Below are 23,146 nucleotides of genomic sequence, written 5' to 3'. Positions count from 1 at the left end.
AGAAGGGGGGAGGGTAAAAAGGAGCCGTGTTTACTCTCTCAATGCGCAGGCGCGGAAACGAACCCTCTGGTTCTTAAAGAGATAGGAAAGAACTGACCTACTTTCTGTGGAGATTGTTGTAATAGGTTGGCTCATTACATCTGCCTAAGCCAAGTTGAGTTCTGTGAAGACATCATTCCAAGGAGCTCAGCTCAACCCTCTGCCTTGAGTTATTTTCCCTAACTCTACTGAAGTATGAAATCATCCGTTCATTCATTCATTCAGTAGACGCCTATTGAGCTTGCCTTGTGCTGGGGTGTAGGGCCACTGTGAGCTCACGGTACGGCGGTGGAGACAAGCAAGCACGCACGCACAATTCCCGCAAGGTGTACCCAGGTGTTTCGGGAGCTCAGAAGAGATAATGACTAACTCTTCCTTTGGGGAGAGGCTGTGGCCGTGGCTTAGCTTTTCAACTGGATCATAAAGGGTAAGTAGAAGTTAGCCTGACTAAGTGGTATGGGAAGACAGAATTCCAGGCAAGTGGAACAACAGAGTATAAAGGTAGAAAGGGGTGAAAAGCCTGGCTTGTTTGGGAATGGGGAGCAGTGTAAGGAGGCCTGAGATCCTTTGAGTCTCCGCATAAACATCATTTCCTTGGGAAGCCTTCCCTGAGCCCTTGATGGGTTTGGGTCCCCTTGCTATATGTTCTCAGAGCTCCCTGTAGTCCTATAATAATCACTTTACATTTATGTTGGTTGAGAAATCTTGTCTCAGCTTGTGAGGCATAATGTGAAATTAGCATCTCAGTCTCATTCTGATTATTAAGACTGTACTGTCCATCTTACACTTCAATGTAATATGTGATTCCTCTAACCACAGCCCAAATTGTAGCTCCAGAGACTCTTACAGTCTCTCCTCTTTTTAGTCCTGGATTGTTGAGGTGGGGGTTAGGAGGAAGCATTTTCTTAGGGGACCTCCTGTGCTGACAGTTGGGGGCCATAAGCAACTTCACTGGATATTGTGGTCCTTGGGGATTTGGGGCTGTCATTTTGGCTGATGCCAGCCCTTAGTCTCATATTTTCCTCTTTGCCCCACACCTCACACCATGGCAACTGCCAACAAAGTCAACAGCCACAACTTCGTCTACTCTCCACTGTCCAGACTCCGAGGCCTGGGGCCCAGGCAAGATCAACCTTCCATATCTGTGTTTCTCAAACTTGAGGTGTGGTTCTTGCCACATAATTGTTGTACACTTTCCCTCCATACCACACCTCTCCCCTCTCCCCGCCTCAGCACCTACAACATGAACCAGTGCTTAGTAGGCCTATGATAAATATTTGTGGAATTAATGAGCTTCATTCCTCACAGATTTTACATTCTGCTTGGAGAAACAGACAATAATAAATGCAGTATGTACACAGGAACTCACAGTTTATGGTAAGTGCTGTGAAAGGAAGAAACCTAGGGATGTGATTAATAGTAACTACAGCAAGGAGTGGCTACTTGAAATGGACAAATAGGAAGTAGTATTCTAGGTGAGCAATGATAGTGGCTTGGGCTAGGGAACAGCATCAGAGACAGAGAGAGGTGGTGTACCTTTTTTGATTGGATTGGTGATTGATTAAATGGGGGTAGGGGGAGAATTAGGGATAGGAAGAAATGAAGACTCTTAAATTTTGACCTGAGTAACTAGGTATCATTTACTGAGATGGGGAAGACTTGGAAGGCATGAACCTCAGGTCCATTTTGAACATGTTAAGTTAGACCATTATAGGTCCACATGAAAGTATCAAATAGATAATTGGATATATAGGTGTTAGGTATCAGAAGAGAGTTCTGGGGATATAAACTTAGGAGCCTCTGCAAATCCTATGTTTAAAGCCACTGGGTTGGGGGAGATTTGGAAAAGCTATGGGGCCAAGACTTAGAATTCAAGTTGACACGGGAGGGCTAAGAAGGGGTGGCCAGAAAGGTAGGAGGAAAACCTGCCTTACCAGCAGAGTAGGAAATACTGGAAGACAAGAAAGGAGAGTATTTTGGGATGGAGCAGCTGACAACATTCAGAACTCACCCAGTGGCTGAGACAAAATGATCTGAATGTCAACCTGCTGGTTTTTTCTGGATCCCATCTGTGTGCCCTGGCTCTGGGGCACTACTCACTTCACTAGCAATTCCTTGCTTCAAACTTCAATTTCCCCGAAACTTGGATCTACTCTTAAAAATGGAGACTGTCTCCATACCTGACCCAGTTATATACATACACTCACCGTGCTCATTCATACAATAATACGATTATTTGTGGAATACCTATTATGTGCCAGGCCCTGGGGATAAGATGGTGAGGGGAAAAAAAAATCTAGTCCAGGCACACAGGGAGCCCTCAGGAACTCAGTGTATTGGAGAAAACAAGCAAATAATTACTCAAATAAATATATGGTTACAAACTGAGAAGTTTCATGAAGGAAAAGCAGAGGGTACCATGAGAGCCTGTCACAGTGTCACCTTCTTGTTTTATGCATGACATGCATAGCATCCATCCTTAACACACAAATCATTACCATGCCCCAAAGTCCCCCCTTGACAGAGACTTGGGGCACTGGGTCTAGTCTCCATCCTGCTATAAACTCACTGGGTGACCTTGAGCAAGTTTTCTCCCTTCTCTGAGCCTGTTTCTTCTTCTGTAAAATGGAAGGCTGAGGGGTAAACTAGACCATGGGTACTTAACTTAGGACCCATAGATGCTTCAGAGATATTTCTGGAGAGTAGGCCCACAGCTTTCATCAGATCTTTAATCTGATGACCCAAAGAAACCCAAGGACCCAAAGAGCAGATGGTTCTGTGATGATATTAGCAGGGAACACAAATGACAAACAATGGACTCTGAAAGTGAGGTTTTGCTTCTTGGATACCATACCCCTCCCTTGACCTTGTCAATGTATACAGTGAAGGAGGAGAAGGCCTACTCCTCCTCCCATGGATGGTAAAGCTTAGTCACCACATAGTGGTACCCCAGAGAAAGGACAGGAGGAACCTACCATTGGTGGCCCCTCTTCAGGAGCAAAACGAAAAAGGGTGGGAACACACAGGAAGTCTCTATCACCCTTTGTGCCACCTGTCCCATAGTAACCTGCCCTGGGTCCACTCCATCTGATTCCCCCATCATTCCTGGCTGGGCACACAGACACAAATGTATATCTATACAGGAGGCAAGGTTGGGATGTTTACACAAAAGAACTTTCATTAGAAATTCAACAGAACTCGCCTCAAAAGAAAACACTTTGAGGCCGGGTGTGGTGGCTCACACCTGTAATCCTAGCACTCTGGGAGGCTGAGGTAGGAGGATCATTTGAGCTCAGGAGTTCGAGACCAGCCTGAGCAAGAGCGAGACCCCGTCTCTACTAAACATAGAAAGAAATTATCTGGACAACTAAAAATATATGGAATAAATTAGCCAGGCATGGTGGTGCATGCCTGTAGTCCCAGCTACTCAGGAGGCTGAGGCAGAAGGATTGCCTGAGCCCAGGAGTTTGAGGTTGCTGTGAGCAAGGCTGACTCCACGGCACTCTAGCCTGGGCAACAGAGTGAGACTCTGTCTCAAAAAAAAAAAAAAGAAAGAAAGAAAAGAAAAGAAAAGAAAACACTTTGAGATTAGTTAAGAAGTCTAGAAATTAGAAATTCTTGATTCATCTTGTTAGAATATCTGCCAAAAGACAGCTTTCTTGGCATAGTCTTCAGGACATCGGCATCCTGTCCTTCCTTATCTCCTCTCAGGATGTGGGAAGGAAATTCATGTGCAAGCCTGAGGTCAGGTGGGTTTCCAACCATTCCAGAATCTGTATCTCGGTTTCTTAACAAGGTATGGCCATACCATGGAAAAGGCACCTTCCTGGGGATCTAAAAGACTGCAGGTACATGAGTTAGGGGTTCTGTGGTATTTATGGGGTAGGAGAGACAAAAAGAGACAGCAGCCTATGCATAGCCATTGTGTTTTATTGGATCTGGTATATTTCTTATTTTATAAAATATACAGAAGAGCCAAAAATGCAAAGCAGTCAACAGTGTTCTCATGGAAAGGGGGGCTTCTTGGGGGCCCTTCCCCTCAGATTCTGGCTGACTAGGAAGGTGAGCTGAGTGGGACAAGCAGATATGTCGAGGGTGGCAGCACGGCAGGGGTGCGAACAATGAGGTGGAACCTGGGTCCTATGGTCCCCGCCCTCTAGGTGTGTTCAGGGGCATCTCTGGGTAGACTGAGTAGAGCAAGAGGAGACCCTAGGGAATTGAGGAAGTTATGTGAGAGGCTGGGATAGAGCCTGGGTTGATGGAAGATTCTAATGAATGTCCCACACTGGGTTCAGATGCTATGCCTGTCTCCCTTCTTCTTTTTCCATCTAAGGCATCCACTAGGGAGAATAGTAAGATCCAGTTTAGAAAGGTGCCTAACTCACTCCATGCTTCTAAGTCTAGAGAACATAGCAAATGAAAACTCAAGTCATAGCCATCAAAACAGGTAATGAGCAGGGAGGGTAGTTTGAAATTTTAGCAGGCATCAGCCAGGGCATCTTCTACCCCTATTCCCTGGTCACTACTACCACCAACACATGCAGAAAAGAGGGAGAAAAAGGAATTATTCCAGGGATGAGCCAGATATCTGGATCCCAGGCTCTCTTTGGAAACTGAGGAGGGTATGGAAAATTTCTAGGGCATTTCCAAGGAGTCAAGTTCTTCTGAAAAGCCTGGAACCTCATATTTTGATGGCATGGGGTAGCAGATCTAGGGAACTTGGAGCTATAACCTGGCATGCCTGAGCTCTCACAACCTACCCATGCCTTTCTTTTTTTTTTTTTTCTCAAATGAAACATTGTCCCAGATCTGCCCATGCTTTTCTGTTCTCTACCCCAAGACACTTCCTAGGACCTAACTAACCACTGACTCAGGCCCAAGATTTCTCCCTCTACATTCTTGTCCCCCTCCCACAGGGCTCTCATAGGCTGGTCTGAAAAGCCAGCCAGTGCCAAGGACAGAGAATTCTCTTTGAGAAGGGAGTCTTAGGGGAAATGTTTATGAGATCAGGAATGGGGGAGCACCATAGCAGGAGACATTCTGTCTAGTGTTGTGGTTTCTAGAGTGGGGGTGGGAGGTGGGGAACCACCCAATTCTTACAGCAAGGGTACCCTCAGCACTGAGTATGAGGCAGGGAGGGGGTGAGGACTGTTAGGAGTTAGGAACACCCCCCAAATGCACTCTGCCCACTCTCATATAAGTACCGCCATAACCGATGGAGCTCCCACTCTGCCTGTTCTTTAGCCCCTTCAGCTCCAGGGATCTAGACTACTGAATCCCCAGGCTCTTGGATCCCTACAGCCTCCAGGGTAGGGCCAGGATGAGGACAGACCTGGGAAGAGAAGGGTGAGGTCTGCCTGGACTAGGGCTAGAACATGTTCCCCCCAAGACACACTGACCCCCTCTCCTGGGGAGCTAGATGACATTGTCAAAGAGCTGCATGGACCTCATGATGTTCTCATCCTGTGGCCATGGTGTGACAGAGGCAGATTGGAGAGAGAGAATAAGAAAGAACTTGTCAGAGACAGGAAAAGGGACATTGAGTCAAAGTTGGGGATATTCAGAGGCAGAGAGGAAGGAGATACCCAGAGAGACCTGAGGTGGGAAAGGGGTAAGCCTCCCCCAAAGAAACAAAATTGGGGCGCAGGGGTGAGTTAGGGGGGCAGTACTATACCCAAAGGAGCCGTTCCCTACATCACTGAATCAGGCCTGAGTCCAAACAAGGGTAATGTAGAGGGCAGGGACCCATACCTTTTGGCAAGACTCAATGAATTCCTCAATGGTCACCACACCATCCTTGTTTCTGTCCATCTTCTGCAAGAAGGTGGTCAGGTAGGGAGAACAGAAGAGGGGGCAAGAGAGAGGAAGGCAGAACTCAGGTAAGTTCCCTGCTCATTCTTGATCTCCTTTCCTTCACACCAGGGCCCTCCAGCCTACCCAGTCCCAGGCACCTGGAAGAAGTTCTCCACGTGTTCCCTTGGGGCCTCCTCCCGGAGTGCTGGGTACGTGTATTTGCCCATCATGTCATAAATGGACTTCATGATGTCAAGCATTTCCTGTTAGGCCAAGAGAAAAGAAGATCCCTCCTCAGAGCCTCCAGCCTCCAGACCAAGAGCCCCAGGGCCTAGGGCAGACCACACCCCTTGCTGGTGGTATGTGGGTCATGTTTCCCTCCCATGGCCCTTTGCATCACCCCCACCCCCACAACCCCCCAGCCCTTCAGTTGCCCTGCACCTCCTTGGTGATACAGCCATCCTTGTTGAGGTCATACAGGTTGAAGGCCCAATTCAGCCTGTCATCTACCGTTCCCCGAAGAATAACCGACAAACCAGCCACAAAGTCCTAGAAAGGAGGCGGGGGGCACTGTGTCTTCAGATACTCTTCACCCAACCCTTTCTTTGGGTTTGGCCTGGAGATCCTGGCCCTGAAGTCCCAGGAGACAGGGTTCCCTGGTCCACCTCCCCCAGCTCACCTCAAAACTGACAGAGCCATCATGGTTGGTGTCAAAGGCATTGAAGAGAAAAGTGGCATAGGTGCTGGAGTCTGTAGGATGAGTGTGGAGAAGTAAGCTTGGCTTCCAGACAGGAGAGGACTTCCCACCTTTATGGCACTCCCCCAACCCCCTCATCATTGTGGCATTCCCAGCCCTCCAGAACGCTGTCTCCCACTCAGCCTAGAGATGGACGGCTGCTTCCCCTTGGGCCTTGTCCCCTCACCTCCTTGAGGAAAGAACTGGGAGTAAATCTGCTTGAAGTTCTCCTCACTGACAATTCCGCTGGGGCATTCCTGGGAGGGGAGGGGAATCTGGATGAGGGCAGAGACAAAACCCCCTTCTGCTCACTGGCTCCCCCACTTCATGGCCAGAGACTCCCAGAGAAAGAGGGAAAATTTTCATGCCTCCAGGGACTCACCAGCTCTAATGATGGGAGCCAAGACTTCTTCCCCAGACCAGAAATAAAAAACACAGAGCTAAAAAAAGGCTAGAAGTTCAGTCTGAGACCCCACCTGCCTTCGGTCTCACTGGTATCCAGGCCATACTTTCTGGATAGGCCCTGCCCTTGCTGCCCCAACCCTGGCTCAGTTTGGCTTCGCCATGCACTCACGTTCTTGAAGCCTCGGTACAGGACCTGCAACTCCTTGCGGGTGAACTTGGTTTGCTCCTGCAGCTGCTCCAGACCCTCAGGCCGGTGACACACGGTGGACAGTTCAAACTCATCCTCCACGCTGTCTGCGGGGAGTGGTGGGGGGGACAGCCGCGCCTCAGTCCCCTGCTACCCCTCTTCAGAATCACTGATCCATATACCCTCCTCCCCGTCCCATCTCCGACACCGGAGACCAGCCTGCCAGTTCCCTGGACCCTGAGCCGAGGACATCGAGGCAAGTAGAGAAGGCGCTGGTAAGCTTCCAGGTCTATCAGCGGGCCAAGGCCAGGCCTGGCCCTAGAGCCAGGGATCCGACTCAGAGCTTGCCCCCAGGGCCCGTGATCCCTGGTTGGAGGGGAAGGCTCTCAGCCACATCTTCGTCCCAGAAAAGGAGGAGTGGGAAAAGCCGGTTCGAGTGGGCGTCTGAGGGTCAGAGCTTTGGGCCTTCCTTGACCAACTCAGATCCACCCGGCCCTGGCCTTGCCCGTTCCAGTTCTTCTCCTCCCCCAGCCAAGCCCCGTCAATCCCAGCCATGCCAGAGCCATGCCCCGCCCAGCTTCAGCCGACATCCATCCAGGCCCCACCCCCGGCCCCATCTCAGTCCCGCCCCAGCCCCCAACGTCCAGCTCCCAGGCAAGTGCCCCCGCCCGCGCTCCCGAAGTCCCACCCCCACCCCGTCCCCGCCCCCACCAGGAGAGTAAGTCACCTGGGTCCAGCGGGCGGGGTCTGTGGGGGCGGAGGGAGGCTGGGGCGGCTAATTCTGAAGGGAGCGAACTGTCACCGAGAAAGCGGAAGACCGGGCCAACTGCAAACACACACTTCGCCCCTCACACTCACCGCAAATCTCACAGACCTGTGCGTTACAATGCTTACACCCCAGCCCCCGCGCAAAGGCACACCTAACGAACACAGACATACACGAAATGGACCCCACGCACACAAGCTTACAGGACTCACGCCTCTCCTTCCAAATCCACCCCCGTGTGGGACCCATGGAAATCACAACAGCACGCTCAAATAACTACAAAACGGGCCTTTATAGCTTGCAAAATGCAGTATAATCCTGAGATGGGCGAGGCCCTACTGAGGACATGGATATCTAGAGACAAAACCAGGTCACTCAACTCCAGGTCACTCAGCTGGGGACTAGGCAGTGACAGAAAACCCAAATATCCTGGCGTCTGGAGGAAGGAGGGCTGCATCCTCTACACCTGCAACCATCCTGTGGGGGCACGGGCGACATACATCTCGAGGCCCAAAACATACCCAGGGCGGGACGGCCACACAGAGACGTAGACACTAACTCAGCTCAGCCACTCATAGACCCTCACAGCCGCCTGGTCCCGCCACCGCCACATTGGCCACAGCCACACAGGCTCAGGCCTCAGCCCTGCCACAATGGCCGCGCCCAAACACCCTGGTCCTGCCCTATTGCGCAGCTGGTGACGCCCACAGACACTCTGGCCACGCCCCACTGACCACGCCCACACGTACCTGCTCATTTCGCGCACATAGCCACGCCCCCTCACACTCGGGCCCAGCCAGTGCCCGCCCCCCCTCCCGCCACACTGGTCACGCCCACACACATTCGGGCCCCGCCCCCGGAAGCACAGGAGAGGCACTTGCTTTCACTGACTGAGGGCAGGGCTTGGGGCCCGCAGCACGGCAGCAGCTTGAGGAACCGCTGCTTCAGCGCTTTTTTAGTGGGCCCTGGAGGGTGGCCTGGTAAGAGAGAAGATCCCAGGAAGGCACATTAACTCCCACTGTGCCTCCCCGTCCTGTCCCCTCCCCGACAGTCACAATCAACCCAAGCTGGGGCCGGGGGCGGGGAGAGGAATGGGGTGAGGGGAGGAAAGGAATGGCTAGGGTAGTTGAGGCTGGGAGAGGGGACCCAGTGGGTCTCACAAGCATGGAAAGTCCATAGAGGCAGGGGTCAGGCACTTTGTACAGTGGGATGTGGTTGATGACAGTGAGGTGCAAGGAGGAGGTGGCAGTGGCCTTAAGTGTCTTTGCTGACTCAGTGCCCTTGGCTCAACTGCTATGGCTGCACCTCTCAGGGTGATGACCAACCCAAGGATTGCCTGGGTAGGAACACCTCTCACACACACATACAGTGACAGCCATGTATAGTGACCTATGGAATGATAAATCACAGAGTGATGGATGCCAGTGACAGCTTGATATCCATCAACTCACACCCGAAGGCCTAATAAACATGCTCCAACACACACACATACAGATACACACACATTTTGACCAAGCACTCCTTAATACAAATATACAAATGTGATCTGAAGTAAAACCTGGCACACATATGGAGACCCATATAGGCCATCTCACACACAGCATGATGAATCCACAGAACACACAATGACCCTGGGACATCATGACACTGTGTGTTAAAACACTATGACACATTGTGACCTTATAACATTATGACACATATTAAGAATGCATGACACATACCCATGTCATACTGTAACCTAGGTCCCCATGGCACCCAGATATCTATGGCTGTACCTTACCCACAGAGGCTTCATTTTTCCTGAGTACATTCACTTTTCTTTCCTATAACCCCTGATTTCAGGGTATCCAGAATCTTCCTGCCAAAGAGCAGGGTTCCTCATCAGCTAACTCATCTGCTCTAAATTGTGGGTCTTTCTCAGTCCTTTCCAGTATGGCTTGCTCTTTGAAAGGAAATGATACAAAATGATGATGCAATAACAGATCTTGGAGGTGGAGATGAATATTTTTGGTGTATTATAGGGCTATTTAGGACCCATTGATCACAGCCCTCCTCTCTGTCCCTCATTTCTTTTTTTTTTTTTTTTTTTTTTTTTGAGACAGAGTCTCACTTTGTTGCCCGGGCTAGAGTGAGTGCCGTGGCATCAGCCTAGCTCACAGCAACCTCAGACTCCTGGGCTTAAGCGATCCTACTGCCTCAGCCTCCCGAGTAGCTGGGACTACAGGCATGAGCCACCATGCCCGGCTAATTTTTTTGTATATATATTTTTAGTTGGCCAGATAATTTCTTTCTATTTTTAGTAGAGACGGGGTCTCACTCTTGCTCAGGCTGGTCTCGAACTCCTGACCTCGAGCGATCCACCCGCCTCGGCCTCCCAGAGCTAGGATTACAGGCGTGAGCCACCGCGCCCGGCCTGTCCCTCATTTCTGCACATGTCCTACAGCTTTAATTGCACCCCCGGAGGACCTTTAGTCCTGGGGGACAAATTTGTGTCTGTGTGTGTCTCTATGTGTCTCTATGCTGCATTCACCCCCAGATTCCTGGGCCAGAGCCCATTGGACCTTCCACATTGGCTAAAGTTGGCTTCAGTCAGTTCTTGGAGGGCCCCAACTTTTTTTGGTTATAAGTTACTCCCCACTCCACCCCCCAACCCCCACCTGGCCCTCCCAAACCAGGCTCCCAGGAGGTAATTGCCTCCCTCCCAACACATCAGCACCACCCTCCCACCCCAGGAGCTATGGAGAGGCCGGGGGGATCAATGGTAGCCTGGCCTCCCGCCCAGGGCTCCATTAGCCCAGACTTTGGTTTCCTGAAGCCGGATTGTGCCTGCCTCCAATGGTGTAGTCACCTGACTGGGGGGTGGCTCTCCCACTTCCTACCTGCCCGCCAAGCCCCCTGCCTGTTCCCAAGCCTCTGTCTCCTCTAGGCTCCACTGAAGGTGGGAAGAGGCTGCCTTCAGCAGACAGGTCACCTGGGTTTCCCATATGGCCCTTTTTCCCACCAAATAGTCTAAAGGGTATGGCAAGTTAGAGCCCAGATGACTTCATCTTTTCCAGACTAGATAAGAACCACCTCAGCCCAGCCTGCCCAGTTCCTCCACGTCCAACTGCCTGTTCCCCACTTCACCCCAATAAATGCAGCAGAGGGTAGAGGGTCAGCTAGGAGTTTTCTGCTCTTACTGAATCCTAGGACAGGCAATTCATGGACCTTCCTCCTATCCCCAACTTCCTTCACCTCTTTCCAGTTCTCCCAGGTGTCTACTCTGTAGTCCTATCATGGTTCCTGCCTATCTTCCTGTCCCTGGTGGAACTGGGGAACAGCCATGCCATGGAACTGTGTGGTTCTTGGAGTGAAGATGGGGGGGAGGTCAAAACTCTCGAGGGGGTGGCAGAAATGCTTCCCTCTCCATCTACAAGTCACTCTCCCTAATGACCTTAGGGTGGGGTGGGGAATTGATTTCCCACTCCCAGTGGGAAATGGCCCTGGAAGCCATTCTGCCCCTGGATCCTCAGAGCAGCCTGGAAAGGCAAGGCAGCTTGGGAAGCAGGGTCCCCGATCTGATCCACTCCTCACCCCCCAGCCAGAGCTGAGCTATAAATGTCTCATCACAGTGTTCCCACTCCTGTCCCTCCAGAACCCACCCCCATCCCCTGCCTTGGGTATGGCGCTTGTGTATCCTCAGGGAAGTCTGGAAACAACCATACACACAACCAGATACTCAAAGAGGCTCAGCCACACACCCTGTCCTGCTTGGGCACAGTCACATCCACCACCTCACAAAGCCACATGTCTTGTCACTCTGACACATTCAGTCACATCCCTGTCACATACACAAGCTCACATAGTCACATCCTCTCTCACACACATGAACACAGTCACACCCTGTGTCTCTCACACACCGAGTCCACACACACCCCTTAACCTACACTGCACACTTGGAGGTGTGGAGAGTCGCACACATGTTCAGAGCTGTTGTGAGCCCCTGGCTCCAAAAGAGACTCCTCAGAAATCTGGTGTTACCTCAGATCGCTGGAACCTCCCTCCTCTACTCCAGACACCCCTGCCTGTCTCCAACCTTTCCTGGTATCCCCAGAATCTCCTTACCTCCTCATCTCCACACCCCAGTTCTCCCACACTGCAACCCTGATCAACTCCCAACACCCTGTCCCCCAGATTCTCTCCTCCCCTCCCCCATATCTACTCCTTGAGGCCCCCCTTTATCTCTCCCAGATGTGTATTCTCCAAGCACCCCTCCTCACGTCCCCTATGCCTGTCCCATCACTAACCTGCTCACCCCTGCCCGCAGTCATGAAGACAGAGCAACCCCCTCCCCAACGCTGCGGGGACAGCTGACCCTCCAGCCAGCAGCTCAGACATGCCCAGACACCTGGGTTACCTTCCAAGGAGACAGGCTCAAAGAGGCCAAACTGCTCCAGGACCTTGACAAACAGAGCGAGGACTACGAGCACGGCGACCATCTCCAGCCCTTCCAGGTTCATGGTGGGCCCGGGGCATGGCCCCCACCCAGCTGAGGCTCTGATTCCGGCTGCCTCACACCACCTCCCCCTCAGGCTCCCCAGCCTGAGTAGGACTGCCCGCGGCCTCCCTCCCCTCTCCCTCCCTGCATCTCCTCCCTCTCCCCCCTCACCCCGCCTCTGTCCCACATGCCTCCCAGCCACAGCCGCGCCTCTTCCTCTTCGTGGGGCCACCTCAGCCTTTGGACTGGCACCTCCTCTGAGAGCCTTTGGTGCAGGTGCAAAGAATATGGACCAGAACAGGATAGGACATGAGCCAGAGGAGGGAGGCAGTGACCTGTCTCTGTCCCTGAGGAGCACTATCCCCCAGACACCCTGTGGCTACTCTGTGCCAAAGGGAGGGGGCAGAGGGAGGAGCTGTGCTTAGGGCAAAGGCAGCAAGGGCAAGGTGCGCGTGAGAAACCGTATCTGCATGTGTACAAGTAATAGGTGTATGGGTCAGAATATGTCACGGGTGTCTAGTGTTTTCCTGTGTGTAGATTCCTGTGTTTGCTGGTACGGGAGTACATAGGTCTCTTATGTGTGTCTCTATGTGTGTTTACATGTGATTGTGCACCTGTCACAGAGGTGTGTGTTTTGTGTATGGTTATACATTTCTACTCTCGTGTATATGCGTATGTGATCGTGTTTATAGTACACATGTAAGAGAGTGTGTGAGAGTATTTCTGAGTGTGTATGGGGAGTGAAGTTTCTGTGTTTTTGTAGGGTTATGGGATGTGAGTCTGAGGTGTGTAAGGCATAGGTGTGTCATATGATTTGGAGTATGGGTCTGTGGTTGTGTCATTGTATCAGCACACCATTGTACGAGAATACAAGGGCAGCGAGAAGGCAGTGACCTCTCCTGTTAGGAGGACACCACCACCGTCATCGATCTGGTTGCCATGGAGACTGTGAGGCAGGAAGCACTCTCTTCCCACAGGCCACAGACAGTGAAACTGAGGCCCAAGGGAGGGAGAATTAGGTCCAATAGCTTGGGCAGGAAAAAGCCTGCTTAGCCCCATCATGGCCCTCTGGGGAGGGGACTTATTGCAACTGCCTTTGGGACCAAGAGACCCAAGCTCCTTGGGAGAGGAGGGGGACTGCACTCTTCCCCTTCTTCTGGCTAGGACCTCACCCAGGAGACGCCAAAGCCCTGCCTGCTCCTTGGGAACTGTTATTGAGCTGACAGAGAAGCCCAGGGTAGGAAGGAAATCTGAACCCTCCAAGCAAGCCACTCCCCCCCCCACCCCCGCATTCCTGGAGTCCCTCCCTCCTCTTTCCTGCTCCTTCCGGGTGGTGGTGGTGGTGGTGGTGGTGGTGTGAGTGTGTGTGTGTGTGTCCCTGCTCCTTCCTAGTGGGGGGTGGGGCAAGGGGTGTGTCCCTGCTCCTTCCTGGTGGGGTGTGTGTGTGTGTGTGTGTGTAGAGGGGGTTGCGGGAAGGCCTGCAGAGCCAGTGATCCAGGAGACTAGGCCCTCAAGGTTAATAACACTTAACACCACCAATACCCCTGGCCACCAGTGATTGAGCACTCACTATGTGCTAGATAATGTGCTATGTGCTTACAGACAGTATCACATTGAATTTTCACAATAAACCTATTATCCCCATATTACAGGTGGGGAAACTAAGTCAAAAGGAGGTTAAGCAAATCTCCAAGATCAGAGCTTCAATTTTAACCCAGTCTTGACTCTGAGCCTGCACTCTAAACCACCATACTCCATTGGCTCCCTTCTTAGAAAGCTTATCTACCCAGGAAGTTCAGTTTCGGGGGACTGACCCCAGAGGGAGCCCTCCCTCTTGTCCAGCTCTGGGATGAGTATGTCTCAGCCCCACTTGTGGGGTGGGGGTGGAGGGGCAGTTGCTACCACTGCAGTTGAGGTTTGCTGATCTGCAGTTCTACTTGGCCACCACTGGGGGTCAGGCGTCCAACCTCACACACACCACATCTTAACTCTTCCCTCTCCCCCACCCTTACCTGCCAATATCCAGGAAAGGTGTGGGAAGAAGGGTATGCCTCAAACAGGTTTGGTCTTTTGCTTTTCTCCTGGGAAAAATTCTGTTCAGGGGTTGCTTTCAGTTTCTCACACCTTAGAGGCTACTGATTTACAGATGAAACCAGCAAATATCTCTCTATGACTGTTCAAATTCCACCCCCGGCATTTAATATCCCTCCCATTACCCTCATCAGCAGATCCCTTTGTTTCAGCCAGGTTGGGCTCCTCATGTACCCCAAACACACCAAACCCAGTCCTACCTCTGTGCCTTTGCTCCTGCCACCCCCTCTGCTGGGGCTGCCTTCCCTTCTGCTTTCCCTCTATCCTACGGTTCTTACCTATCCTTTAGAGGCAGCTTAAATTCTTTTTTTTTTCTTAGAGACAGGGTCTTGTTCTGTCACTGGGGCTAGAGTGCAGTGGTGCAATCATAGCTCACTGCAACCTCGAACTCCTGGGCTCGAGCAATCTTCCTGGCTCAGCCACCCATGTAGCTGGGAGTACAGGGGTGTGCCACCATGCCTGGCTAGAGGCAGTTTAAATTCCCCTCCCTGCAGAGCCTCCAGCCCTCAGCAGTCTACCAGTTACCGGAATTCCTACCAAATTCCTTTCTGAGCCCGCAACACTCAGCACCTGATTCTGTAATGTTATTAGTGGAAACAGTAAAAGGCGATGTATCATGGTAGGTAATAGAGTGGGCTGGAGTGCCAGACTTCCTGGATCCAAATCCCAACTTTGCAACTTGCAGTTAATTGGGTGAGTTCTTAACCTCTGTGTGCCTCTGTTTTCCACCTTACATGGTTGCTGGGGGGAGTATATTAAATAATATATGGAAAACTGTTAGAATAGCCAGGCACAGTGGCTCACACCTGTAATCTCAGCACTCTGAGAGGCTGAGGCGGGAGGATCACTTGAAGCCAGGAGTTCAATACCAGCCTGAGCAAGAGTGAGACCCCCTGCCTCTACAAAAAAAAAAAAAAAAAAGAAAAGAAAATTGTTAGAATAACACCTGGCACAGAGTAACTGCTGAATAAATGTTTGCTACCATTGTTAATAACATAACACTTCCCTTTTACATTTCTATAGTTCTTAACAGTTCATAAAGCATTTCCACAAGCATTATTATCTCAATGGCTTCTCATGACAGCTCCATGATGTGGACAGTGAGTAGTATTGTTCCCATTCCACTGATGAGGTAAATGAGGCACAGAGAGGTAAAGGGCCTTACTCAAGGTCATGCAGCTAACAGGGGATGAGGCAGAGATTTGAACCCAGATTTCTCTGGACCAGTCCTGTTTTCTCAACTGTATTCCAAGCTCCTGGAGGGCAAACATGTTGAAAACAACTGGACCTACACAAATTGAGTGCCAGGCTCTGAGCTGGTGCCTGTGGAACAAAGGTTAACCAAACATGACTCTCACTGAGTAGGAAGAGACAGCCCCACTGAGAGAACTAAAAGGGATCTATTCATTCAAAAAACATTTGTTGGCCAGCTGTGGTGGCTCACACCTGTAATCCTAGCACTTTGGGACGCTGAGGTGGGAGGATTGCTTGAGGTCAGGAGTTTGAGAACAGCCTGAGCAAGAGCAAGATCCTATCTCTGTAAAAAACAGAAAAATCAGCCAGGTGTAGTGTTACATGCCTGTAGTCCCAGCTACTCGGGAGGCTGAGGCAGGAGGATCACTTGAGCCCAGGAATATGAGGTTGCAGTGAGCTATGAATGACGCCACTGCACTTTAGCCCGGGCAACAGAGAGAGAAAAAACATTTGTTCTGTGCCTACTATGTGATAGAACTGTCCTAGGTAGGTCATGAAATGAGCTATAGTAAAAGCTTTTTAACTGGGAGGCCAGGGAAAGCTTGGAGAGGGTAGCTTTTGAGCTAGTTCTTCTTCTTCTTCTTTTAAAAGACAAAGTCTTGCTCTGTGACCCAGGCTGGAGTGCAGTGGTGTGATTGTAGCTCACTGCAACCTCAAACTCCTGCAACCTAGAACTCCTGAGCTCAAATGATCCTCTTGCTTCAGCCTCCAAAAGTGCTGGGAGAGGTGTGAGACAATGTGCCTGGCCCTGAGGTGGTTCTTAAAGGATGGTGCAAATGTCAACAGTCCACCTTAACAAAGAGATCAATATTTATCGAGCACATTTTGTATCCTGGATACTTTACACATACAATCTCACTTAGTCCTCATAATGAACCTGAAAGCTAGGATCTATTATTCCTGTTTTTACAGCTGACACGGTCAGAGTAAGTAGCAGTATACCCATTTTGCAGATGAAGAAATTGAAGCTCACAGAGTAATTTTCCCAAGGTAACAGCTGACATGCTGATAGAGAATGACTTTAACCAGAGCCAGTGATCTGACAGCTCCCTCAGGCTGTCTCTCCCATTTATGTGGGGTGTCAAGGAGTCCTGGGTGACTATAGCTTAGTTTATGTCAGGGGAGCTAGAGGTAATAAAATCAAAAAGGGTCAGATTCCATGAAGACTTGAATGCCAGGCCAGACTATATAGACTGAAAGAGGCACCACAGCAGCACCTCCCTGCTCCCTGCTGCTGATTCACACATGGACAGACTGATAAACTTGTAGCCCGTTGCCCTGCCCCTGGATCCTCCTTTTCCTCTCTAATCCCCACCCTCAACTCTCAGAGACCTTGACCCAGCCTCATAGGGACTTGTAGACCTAAATCAACCAGGCCTCTGGTGGGAGGCTCTGTCAGAAGTGAAAGAAGAGTCTTTTTTCAGGCTCTCCCTTTTCTCCACTCAGAGACTTCCCAGGTCTTAGGGCCCTTGCCCAAATCTGTCCTCCCCAAGCATCCCTGTGCCACTGGACTCAGCTGTTCACCCAAAGGAGTGAAATCTTAATGGAAGCACTTCAGGCAGAGTGAGAACTCAAGCGAAAACTATCTTGAGGCATTAGGTGGGCCCTCCCCAGATCCCTCAAATCTCACCCCAGAGATAGTCTTATCATTTAGTTATTGACCCCTCACAGTTCAAACCTGGAGTAATGCTGTCTTATGAGGGGACCCCACTCTGTGCAGCTGTCCCACCTTCCACAGGCTGCCCTTGCACCCCACTCCCGCACTGTTACCCAGCTGGTGAAGACCCCAAACCCCAAAGCCCTTCTCTCAGTCCCCTGGACCCACTCAATTCACAGTTAGGCCAAAAGACACTGCAGCCCCCAGCTGCATCAGGTGATTAATGACCTCCCTAGACATTGGGGCTATTTTGGGGCCTGGAAGTCATGCCTGCAATGATTGAGAGCTGGCCCTGCCTGGCTCCAGCCATCTGTCACTAGAGACAGGCCAAGCAGGGGGCTTGGAGGTTGCGTGCTTCCCAAGAGATTTCCGGGCATGGTTCTAGCCCAGCCTCATCTCCTCTCCTTCTGGGGGACACATGGCAAGGAGAGAACATAGGCCCTGCCTATATTCCAGGGGCTTAAGTGGATATCCATGGAGAGAGCCAGAGAATTACAGATTCCAGAATGCCATGGGACTAGGTTGTTTTGGTCTCCTTAAGGCCAGGTCAGGAGGGGATGTTGGGTTCTGTGGGCCCTGCCCAAGCAGCCCTAAGGAACCCATGTGGAGGTGTGCACAAATCTCAGCTGTGCCATATGATACCCACAATCCACACATTCCATAAATGTCACACCAAAGTACAACCTCATGAAGGCTATACAACTAACTTAGTGACTCAGGACCCCCCAATCCAACCCTAAAGTATAAAACTCTAGGCACATGCAGTCTCAGTGTCACAGAATCCCAGCGATCACAAGATCACAATCCCTGGGATGCACAACTTCAGTAATACACAGCCCCAGTAATGTACAACTTAGTAATGCACAATTCCATTAACACTCCCAGGGATAGACAAAATAGTGACATACAATCCCAATGCCACACAAATCTATCCATCCTGCCACATATGAACTTGCTAGCTGAGTTCATGTTGGTCCAGTCCCACCTCAGGGATTTTTCCTTTTGGACATTGACCCATCGTCTTAAGAGCCCCTCAACCTAAGCAGTGCATTAAAGGCCTGTGCCTTTGCTCTGCTCTGCTGCTGGCTTCCTCCTTTCAACCCTGTGAGGAGCCCTACCCTTATTTGCAGCCCCCTCCTCTGCCTTCAGTGAGAAGCCCTGCCCCCTCCACCATTGTGAGGAACCACGATGCCCCCTCTCCTTTCCTCTTTGAAGAGCCCTCTATGTCTTCCTCCTCCTCTGTAAGGGACCCTGTCCCTTGCTCCACTTCTGTCAGGTGTCTTGCCCTTTAAACCCTTTTCTTTGAGGGATTCTGCTCCCTCCATCTCTGTGAGGGGCCCTTCTCCTCCCCACCTCTGCGAGGCTCCAATCCCACTTCGCTCACTTTTTGAGGGCTCATGCCCCTCCCTTCCCTTCCTCATACCTGGCGACAGCGACCCAGTCACCAGCTGGTAAAGGGATCGCGCTGCCTGCCCCAGCGGGCTCCGGCACCTGCGGGGGCAGCGGTTCATGGTTCAGCGGAAAGCTCTGCGGCCAAGCTCCGCCCCCGAGGCCCGATCGGGTCTCCTCCCCCATCCGAGTGGGCCCTGCGTGGGCGGCGCGGGAGGGCCGGACTGGCAGGCCCGGATCTCGAGCCGCGGAGCCTCCCCATCTTCTGGCCGCAGGAGGAGACCTCACCCTGGCCCCACCATCTGAAACACCGCCCCCAAAGTTCCTGGAGTGGGGCGGAGCGGGGGAAGGGGCGGTGGATTTCTGGCGGGGAAGCTGGGCACACACAGATTTTGAGAAAAGAACTGGATGGGGAATGAACCTTATTTTTTTTTTAATTTTTTTATTTTTAGACAGGGTCTCTCTCTGTCGCCCCAGCGACTATTTCGACTAGAGTGCAGTGGCGCCATCGTAGCTCACAGCAACCTCAAACTCCTGGGCTCAGGCGATTCTCGTGCCTCAGCCTTCCGTGTAGCCGGGACTACAGGCACTCGCCACGAAGCCCAGCTAATTTTTCTATTTTTAGTAGGTACAGGGTCTCGCTCTTGCTCAGGCTGGTTTCAAACGCTTGAGCTCAAGCGATCCTCCCGCCTCGGCCTCCTAGAGTGCTAGGATTACAGGCGTGAGCCACCAAGCCCAGCTGAACCTTATCTTTTATTGCCCTTTTTTGGTCCCTCCTTCTCAGCCTGTTGCACCCCTCCCTGCCCCCCGTTTTTGGCACAGAGATGCCAAGGAGTAAGAGGACAGAGTTGTCATGGCAATCCCCCACATTTCCATACTTCCTGGACCAATGGGAGAAAGAGCAAGAGGGAGGAGAAAGAAGCCAGGGTAGTGAGGTGTCAAAGAAGAGGCGGCAGGGATGTGCCCCAACTGATACCTGCCTCCGGGCTCCAATCCCTTTCACAACTTTCTGCGTCTGTCTTGCTCCCGCAGGTTCACGGACTCTACCAATCATCGCGGGCTACCAGCAGAATCCGCCTACAGCCCCTGCTCCGCCCCCTTTCCCGGACTCCAGACTTATCCCTAGCAGGATAGACCCTAAGTAAACCCTTCCAGGACCCTCTAACGCCTTCAAACTCCTGGGAAATCCTGAAGGAGAGATATAGTCCCACTCCTCCGACTGCAATCCCGTATTTTTGGTTGAAAACCTACATTTCTGTGGCGAGAGTCGCCTTCGAACTCCGTCCAAATCTTGCCCTTTTGACTTGGCGATAGTCCCCATTCAGAATCAGTTCCATACGCATGGCTTTTCTAAGCCACACGGGGGCGCCCCAGTCCCCGAAACGATACTTAACACCCAGAAGGACTGGACTCCACGTTCCTAGTCCCAGGGACCAGAGCTCAGGCCTGACCAGCCAGGTTCCAACTCCCTTCCCATCTTCTCCTGTCCTTTCTCTGCTTTCGCTCTAACGGGGCCGCCGCTGATCGCAGCCTTTTCCCACGGAGCTGCACTGTCAATTGGCCCCGCCGGGCTGGGAAGACCCGAGGGATTAGATGAGGGTCGGGGTGGGGCTCAGACTTTGTTCTTCCTAAGGAAAAAAAAGTCTCTCCCACCTTTGTTCTGAGCTTGGGGTGGGAGTGGGGAAGGAAAGCGGTCGGAGGGACCAAAGATGCACTGAAGTATAATTTCAGGGCCGCCTCCCTGCAAGCCTGACGGCCAGGATGACGGGAGCTGGAGACTACCCCATATCCGATCCCAGGAATCCCGCCCGCACAGGGAAGCGAAAGGGAGGAGAGGAGAGAGGACAGGAGCGAACGGAAGGGGAGGGGAAGCTTGGAGCGCTCTTCAGCACCGCGGACAACGACTCCGCTTTTGGCTTCAGCTCTCTGAGCGCTCAGCGCCGCCCGCTGGGGCTCAGAGTCTTCGTTAACATGGGCTTCCCAACCCCATTTGTCTGCCGGTATAAGATAAGCCCTCCTTGGAGAGGAGAGCCCCTGTAGTCCTATTTCGACTTTCCAAGTCATGTGTGGAGCCATCTAAAGACGCTGAGGACTTAGACCATGATTCTTGATGCTTGTCAACATCTGACCTTTCTACTTTCAAGGGGAGGCAGACAGGCAGGAAGTAGTATTCCCCATTTTAGAGATGCGAAAAATGAGCCCAAGAGAAAAAAAGTCACACCGTTGGTACACTTACATTCATTCCTGACTGACCTGAGGCAGTGCACCTTCAAATACAAATGTTTCCCTACTCTCACCCAATCTGATTCAAATAGGCAAGTGGGGAAGGAAGATTTCACTAAAGGGGAGAATCAAAGCCAAAGCAAACAATGACTAATGTGATGCTAATGAGGGCCCTGGGCCCTTGATACTATCAAGAATCCTAAACTGGTGGTGGGAACAGTTTACAGCAGAGCCATCCAGGTGTGAGGCACATGTAGCACTCTCTCACATCTGAGGCCTGCCTGAGTGAGTGGTTCCCCCTTTAGGGAGTCTCTGCATTGCAACTAGGGCCTCCCCAGGGTCAGTGAGTTGGGAAGACTCTTATTCTCAAGGTGCCACATCCTAATCCTCTCCCCTATTCCCAGGTCACAACCTCACTCCCCTCAGGAAGGACAAGAATCATGGTCTCCTTCCACCTCCCTGCTTTGTTTAGGTCTCAGGGGAGACAGCCTCCCTCTTCCCACTCTCTGCTGGAGTTCTTGAGTAGGCAGCACAGAGACACAAACACACATGCACAGAAATGTACACAGGGTGACACAGTCACCTACACAAACACATGTCTCTGCCTACCAGACCCAGGAACATGCACATGTACAGATGTACTGGTTTCACATACCTCCCCAGTGTGGGAAAGAGGATGCCTGGGCAGCAAAGTGGTTTGGGGGGGACATACAGGGAAACCACATGGCACTTCCCAGGTCTAGAGCTTCTCTCTCTGCCTCTGGTGGGGAGGCAAGAGGATGTGTTTTCCTGCAGTTTGGGTGAAGTTCTGGAAGAGTTGTTGGGGGTTAAAGGAGCTTCAGTTGTGAGAATAATCTGAATATGTGAACTGGCCAGGGAGGGCTGACCCAGCACTAATCAAAGCTTCCCTACATGGGCCAGGTGCTGGAACCACAGAGTACTCCTGGGAGCCAGGCTGGGCTGCTGGACACTAGAGTCCCTCCTTGGGTCCCCCTAGGCTATTTATAGAAAATGTGGGAAAGCAGTGGGGTACATTAAAGACCCCCATCTGCACCAGGAAGCAAGAAAGGCAGCAAGGATAAGACATGTCATGGACACTAACAGAAACCCACTGCAGACATCACCACATGGAAGTACACTATCAGCATCAAACGCTAACAGAATCCATATAGTCTCACAATCATAAAACACAACAGAACCTACTTTAACAAATGCTCGCCCCAGAATGGTCATGGTCATGAAGTCTTAAAAAGAGACAAATTACCCTGAAGTGGAGTCCTGATACAGTCGAGTAGTCACATGTCACTTCAAACAGCATTACACACTCAAAATGTATAGTTGTACATACAACAGAGACACATGGTCAAAACAACTTCACAGTACAACTAGGGTCCTACACAACCTCACTCAAACATCTGACAATTGCACTGCCACACGCAATCACACTCACCCTGGCTGTCACCAAGCCCAGTGCACATGGCAACCAGCTGTGGGAGGCACAGACATATACACACACAGACACACAAGAATGACAGGCGCTCACGCACGTAACACCTCCCACTCCAGACACCCTCCCAGCCCTGTGTCACACACGCCTACACCTGCTGCCTCTCCACACCTGCCCCTCCTGCTCCTCCCCCACCCCTGTGGGGGGGGGGGGACCCAAGGCTTTGAACCCCAGTGTCCTGCCGCCCAGATCAGCCAGGAGGGTGTCTGGGAATGGGGCAGTGTGGGTAGGGGCCAGGCTGGGGTCAGAGAGGTGGGAGGGTCTGCGGGGATGGAATCCAACCCTCCCTCCCGCGACCCCCACATCACCGACTCACCCGTGAGCTGGTCGTAGGACCCGTCTAGGTCTCGGGAATCGGACAAACTCTCCTTGCGGCCCTGGCCCCGCATGGCCCCCGGCACCCCCCTCCCGCCTGGGCCGTGGGAGGGGGCGCCGGTGGCCGGGATAGGGCCCTCACACGGCGCCCCCTGGCGGCTTAGCGCGCTGTCGGGGCTAGGGGCTGGGGAGAATCTGGGCAAGGGCTGAGTCTGGGAACGGCCCTGGGGTCTAGGGCCCACCCGGGGGTCCTGGGGCAGGAGCAGAAAGCTTAGGCAGCAGGTGAGCGCAAAGCCGGAGGCAGAGC

General features: G+C 51.9%; 1 protein-coding gene and 1 long non-coding RNA gene across 10 annotated transcripts; one reads left to right on the top strand and one right to left on the bottom strand.

The window, feature by feature from the left end:
* Window positions 1–274: 274 nt before the first annotated feature.
* Window positions 275–7,017, top strand: LOC123650098. Its single transcript, XR_006739259.1, has 3 exons — window positions 275–466; window positions 1,348–1,416; window positions 5,962–7,017. It is a non-coding gene; the product is annotated as an uncharacterized LOC123650098 (long non-coding RNA).
* On the bottom strand, window positions 3,950–23,146 carry KCNIP2 (potassium voltage-gated channel interacting protein 2). Of its 9 annotated transcripts, XM_045568553.1 has the most exons (10): window positions 22,841–23,146; window positions 8,808–8,903; window positions 7,143–7,267; window positions 6,756–6,825; window positions 6,512–6,582; window positions 6,274–6,381; window positions 5,991–6,095; window positions 5,791–5,853; window positions 5,439–5,502; window positions 4,189–4,248 (listed from the first exon to the last, which is right to left on the bottom strand). In XM_045568553.1, the coding sequence occupies exons 1-9, from the start codon at window positions 22,911–22,913 to the stop codon at window positions 5,455–5,457; spliced, it is 759 nt and encodes a 252-aa protein (XP_045424509.1). In that variant the 5' UTR covers window positions 22,914–23,146; the 3' UTR covers window positions 4,189–4,248; window positions 5,439–5,454. The 9 variants fall into 9 exon arrangements, with proteins under 9 accessions (XP_045424508.1, XP_045424515.1, XP_045424512.1 ...); XM_045568552.1 differs by having other exon boundaries at window positions 3,950–5,502; XM_045568559.1 differs by lacking the exon at window positions 8,808–8,903 and having other exon boundaries at window positions 3,950–5,502.

Source organism: Lemur catta, chromosome 14 (genome assembly GCF_020740605.2).
Source record: "Lemur catta isolate mLemCat1 chromosome 14, mLemCat1.pri, whole genome shotgun sequence".
Taxonomy (NCBI): domain Eukaryota; kingdom Metazoa; phylum Chordata; class Mammalia; order Primates; family Lemuridae; genus Lemur; species Lemur catta.
Note: the sequence above shows the minus strand (reverse complement) of the source record. Positions and strands in the feature narration are given on the sequence as shown.

Bases quoted from the DNA above. Each gene is read 5' to 3' on its own strand.
- KCNIP2 (XM_045568552.1), bottom strand. From the start codon at position 22,913: ATGCGGGGCCAGGGCCGCAAGGAGAGTTTGTCCGATTCCCGAGACCTA. The intron at 7,268-8,807 runs GCAAGTGCCTCT...CACTCCCCGCAG, and splicing joins CCTGCCCTCAGTCAGTGAAA to ACAGCGTGGAGGATGAGTTT. The intron at 6,583-6,755 runs GTGAGGGGACAA...CTCATCCTACAG, and splicing joins CCAGTTCTTTCCTCAAGGAG to ACTCCAGCACCTATGCCACT.